This window comes from Triticum dicoccoides, chromosome 2A (genome assembly GCF_002162155.2).
Source record: "Triticum dicoccoides isolate Atlit2015 ecotype Zavitan chromosome 2A, WEW_v2.0, whole genome shotgun sequence".
In the NCBI taxonomy this organism is placed as follows: Eukaryota; Viridiplantae; Streptophyta; class Magnoliopsida; order Poales; family Poaceae; genus Triticum; species Triticum dicoccoides.
In genome coordinates, this window is record NC_041382.1 from 103,324,072 (window position 1) to 103,329,518 (window position 5,447).

General features: G+C 49.1%; 1 protein-coding gene across 1 annotated transcript in view; it reads left to right on the forward strand.

The window, feature by feature from the left end:
- LOC119357711 (peroxidase 2-like) overlaps positions 1-3,608 on the forward strand; it is a 36,019-nt gene extending 32,411 nt beyond the window's left edge. The window contains exons 2-3 of the mRNA XM_037624572.1: positions 2,804-3,148; positions 3,197-3,608. Coding sequence (XP_037480469.1) covers positions 2,804-3,148; positions 3,197-3,608 — 757 coding nt within the window. The remainder of the gene's footprint in view (positions 1-2,803; positions 3,149-3,196) is intronic.
- The last annotated feature ends 1,839 nt before the right edge of the window (positions 3,609-5,447 follow it).

The window sequence follows — 5,447 nt, forward strand, 5'->3', positions numbered from 1 at the left end:
GGAGGAGGTTGGGGAGGGGGAGGCAGGCGAGGAGGAGGGTGGTGGCGGGGATGATGGTGGTGACGGGAAGGGGGTTGACACGAAGGGGTGGCTGCGTGGCAACGCAAAGCTACCAAAGCAGGTTCCTGCTACTGAGGAGCAGAAGTGGCTCATTGAGCCCACGGGAAAAGAGTAAGTGGTTCATTATGTTGCTTGTCACATGCTTATTCCGGTTGTTATTTATTTTTCTTGTGACATGCTAATAGTTCATTCTTTTGCAGCAACTGGATATATTCTAAAGGGGTCCGTATTCCCAACGACCTCATCACCGTCTTGCTGAAGTTATATTGGCCGGGGTTGTACTGTCCTGATCCAGTCAGGCAGCCGGACCGTCGGGTTTTGGCCACGAGCTGGGACCACTGGGAAGCGGCCTGTCACGCGGACCATGAGACCCATGCCAAGGCCGTGATCACTACTTTCTGGGTGAGTTCTCTTCAGAAGCACCAGTCCATTCTAGTTTCATGAATGATTTAACTCATGGCTTCTCCCATTCTTGTTTCATGCATGATTGTAGAAATTCTATCGAGTTCTTCCGGAGCACAGGGCTAGAGCGGACCAGATTGTGCTGCGCCAATGCAAGAAGAAGGCCCGCCAGATGCAGTACGAGGTGCGCTATGTGGCCATCTCCACATACTACCACGACTATCTTGGTGTGAAGATGACCAAGGAAGAAGCGCGGAGGATGGGCATTACCTTGGAGAGGCCCGAGTTCTTGGCGGTAAGTATAAAAGATTTTTCATTATGCTTTCATATATTATGCTTTCATTATGCTTTCATTACCTTGTGGTACATTATGCTTTATGATTTATGCTTCCATAACACCAATTTGGACACACCTACATGCCATTATGCTTTTATTATGTAGGTGTGTCCAAATTGGTGTTATGGAAAAGACGAGTCCTAGGCGGCACTTGTGGATCTTTGGTGTGATGAGGCTGGAGCCTGGGTGGCTATGAGAACCAAAAATAAGGCTAACCGAGGGACGGAGGGAGTACATGCTCAGGGAAACCGAAACCACTATCTCCACAAGGCAGTTAATGTATGACTAACCCCATTAAACATTCTTCTTCTTCTATTTACCATCACTTTCTTATGTATGACTAACCTCTGTTTGGTGGTGCAGGAGGAGAAACTGAAGCGGCCGCTCTCACACATGCAGGCGTGGGAGATCGCCCATACGCGGAAGGACCCCAAGCCTGGCGAGCCCAAGTACTACGACAAGAAGACCGCAGAGAGGAAGAAGGCCTACTCCGAAGCGTATCTGGAGTTACATCCTGACACACCTGACCCCATTGCGGCGCCTCTGGACGACATGGCGGTGGTGAGGATGGGGCCCAAGGAGCATGGTCGGGAGGCGGTTCTCGATGCTGTGATCACTCCTAGTATCTCCTACACACAGCTTCGTCGGATCGACCCGAGCCTGAGCCAGCGCACGAGCCAGCCAGTGACTAGTACACAGTACCTCTTTCAGGAGCAACAATCTGTAAGTATTTTCCCTCTTATCTTCATTTCTCACTTCATTTTCCGCATTTAGTAGTTTTATGAGTTCCATCATGTCATACCGTAGGCCTACATGGAGTACACATGCCAGGAGACCATGGCGTGGCATCAGAGGCTTTATGAACACCAAGTGCAGAGGGATAGCCAGATGCAGCAGGCTTTTCAGGATATGGCGGCCGGCAGGTGTCCTCAGTTCCCTCCAGCACAACCAGTGCTGATGAGCTTTGAGGAGTTTGTGGCACAGACCGCTGGCCCCTCGCCGGTTAGTTCATCCCCAATCTATTCACCCAAAGCATGTCATGCCTTTCAACACAGTCATATATCCCGTGCATATGTATTTTCAACATCCAGGGAACAGGTGGATCTACCGTTGGTGGTGGTCTACGCAGCACTCCGGAGACACGGAGCCCGACCACTCCGATCCACGGAGGCGGAGGTAGAGGAGGAGGCGGTCTTGGCGGTAGCGCTGCCACTAGCAGTGACGACCTGGGCTTCGGCGGTCTTGGCGGTGACGACCTCCATGGTGCTCGACGTCCTGGCGCTTAAGCCTTTGGGTCACATTGTGGCGGTCTTGGTGGTGATGATACTTATATGCTTGTGATGTTTCTTATTGTTGTTTGTGAGATTCTTATGCTTGGTGGTGATGATACTTATATGTTTATGTTTTGCGATGCTTCTTATGATGTTTGATGATGAATTTGTTCTGTGATGCTGTTGGGCCAGCTGTTATGTGATGCATATATTTGTTGTGTGCTGTATATATTCAAATGAATTGAGCTGAAACAAAACAGGAAAAAGAAAAAAAACAGACAGAAACTATGCCGACGGCTAGGCCGTCGGCATAGAGCTGCCGTGAGCTCCCAGTGGCTGCCACGTGGCAGGCCTATGCCGACGGCTTAGCCGTCGGCATAGTTTCAAACTAAGCCGACGGCTAAGTCGTCGGCATAGGCCTGCTCCAGGAGCTCCCAGTGGCTGCCACGTGGCAGGTCTATGCCGACGGTCTAGCCGTCGGCATAGTTTCAACCTAAGCCAACGGCCAGACCGTCGGGACAGACCTGCCACGTGGCGAGCAAGCATTGGTCAGCAATTGACGGCGGCCGCCGTTAGGCGATAACGTTACCGACGGCCGGGGCCGTCGGCATAGATGTACGGACGCCGTCGGGATAGGTCCTATGCCGACGGCCTTTCTATGTCGACGGCATTCCTGGCTACGCCGACGGATATGTTGCCGACGGCCCTATGCCGACGGGTGCCGTCGGCATAGGCCTGTCCCGACGGCCTTTCAGGGCTATGCCTCTGTCCTGCTGAACAAGGTCGCCGGCAAGCCGGAACCGGAGATGCTCCGTATCCCAAACTTGAGCCAGCGTGGCTTCGAAGTGATAGAGGCAGCCAAGAAGAAGATTGAGGAAAGATGTCCGGGTGTCGTCTCTTGCGCTGACATCCTCGCCTTTGCAGGCCGTGACGCCAGCAAGTTACTCAGCGGCTACAAAATAAACTTCACCATGCCAGCCGGCTGTTACGACGGATTGTTGTCCCTCAAAGAGGAGACCCTCCCCAACCTGCCCCCACCCTTCACTAACCTCACTACCCTGACACAAATGTTCGCCAAGTAGGGACTCACCCAAACCTACATGGTTGCGCTTTCTGGTGTGCACAGCATCGGCCGCTCACACTGCTCCTCCTTCCGAGACCGTCTCCAGCCGCCGGCCAACGACAACTCCACCACGTCGATGGATGCCACATACTCTGGGAAGCTGACCCAGGACTGCCCTGCCGGCAGTGATCCCACGGTGCCGCAGGACTACAAGACCCCCGACGTGTTGGACAACCAGTACTACAGGAACATGATGGATCGCAGAGCGCTCTTCACCTCCGACGCAACGCTCATGACGTCACCAAAGACCAAGGAGTTGGTGAAAAAGTACACTTGGTGGTTGATCGGAGATTTCTTGTGGTACAAACATTTCGAGGATGCCATGGTGAAGATGGGCAATATCGAGGTGAAGAACAGCACCAATGGCCAGATCAGGAAGAAGAGCGGGTTCGTCAACGAGCACTACACCGGTTGATGTTCTCTCAAGGGTGGAGACTATATATTCAATCGTGCTTTTTGTGTGTGCCTTTCGGTTTTCACTCGTCGGTTCATTTCCTTCATTTGTGATGTAATCTTTGTTGTGCCACTTAGCCAACTACGTACCGGCAATGCTTTTCACCGAGATTGATGAATTACTTTTTTCTGATAATCATTATTTATCAATGGCAATATATATCTCCTCTGCTGTAATATCCTTAGGTATGCATTATCCCTTCATGCAAAGGCACGATGCTCAGCCTAGAGTGTGTATGGTCAACTGATTCTGACTGGATGCAACGACTCCTTTTCTTTTGAGGGAGGGTAATAGCAATTCTACTAAGTGCTCTATCAAAATCAGTTTGTATAAGGCCCCCTACTTCTTACTCCTAAGCCAACACCTGTCTGGTTCCTCCTTTTTCAGTGTTTTACATCTGGCTTATTTTTGGTTTTATGTGTGAAACATCTTGTCTTCTTCTTGTGTCGGTGTCTAATACTTTCATAAACTGCCATGCACCCCATTAGAAATCCACATCTTTTGTTAGAAAACTTCATTCTTATTATTTTATCATTTGGGCACTTCGGCCCATCCGGAATTGAACAAGAAGCTTATGACTCCATGAATCTGAAGATTGTCGGACTAGAAATAATAAGAAGAAAAATGCAACCACAAACAGAGATTCTATAAGCAGTTCAAATTTTTCAAAAGATGCAATGTGCTAGACTAGCAGACTTGAGCACTTTTCCTTTATTATGCGAGAGGAATCAAAGAAGGGAGGTATTTTGTGGAACATATAGTGATTTGAAAATGCAAGCATCTTTGCAAAGTATTGCTAGGTCATACATGAAACAAGTGCACATGACACGGTATTCCTAGCCAGCCGCCGCCTCCAAAAAGTTAGGGTTCTCTGCATCCCGCCGGCGCCGGCGCCGGTCAGTCCCATCTCCGGTGGCCTTAGGGTCATGGAGACAGAGTGGATCTCGGCCCTTACCGGTGGGAGGGCTTCATTTTTAGATTTTTTTTTTGAGCTTTGTTAGGGTTTGTATTCTGCTCAGGAAAGCGAGATGGTGGCCCCTCCCTGAAGATGGAATAAAGGTCTTCCCGCCTAGCCCCCGTTCTGGTGATGCATCTAGCATCATCGGTGGGCGTGTGGAGGTGTGTCTCCGGCGGATCTATCTTTGATGGATTTGCTCGGATTTGTTCGTCGTTCGTCTCCGTTCATGTGTCTTCATCTGCGGCAGTTGCTTTTCTGGTGGGTTGGTTCTACGAAACCTTAGAACGACGACTTCCCGACTGTCTACTACAACAACGTTTGCCCGACTCCGGCGAGTGAGGGGCGATGACAGGGGCGCACCTTCGGCTCGCTTCAGTGGTTGTAGTCGTCGCTTGGTGGTCTACGGATGTTGATGTAATTTTTATTATTTCTAGTGTCCGTTGTACTATCATAATTGAAGATGAATAGATTGAAAGTCTTTTCCTACAAAAAAAGGGCACATGATATTATCAGACAAAAGATGCATTACTTCTGGACAAAGTTTCTTTCCATTCGTTGATTCTCATGAAAATATTTACAATGACAAGTTGCCTGATATCTCACAATTAATGTTGGCCTGGCCAACTAGTAGCTGCATTATAAAATAATAAACTTACAATAGCGAATAGTGACTTATGTTCCATTCCTACCTTTCCTGATTTAATAGAACGGTTCTACCAATTCTAAGTGGTCCTGTATTTGTTTTTCAAATCTCATTGATCCAGAAAAGTGTAACTTTACTTTTATGAAAATGCAACCTGCAACAGGGTAAACGAAAAAGCCAGTTACACGCATGAAATTAC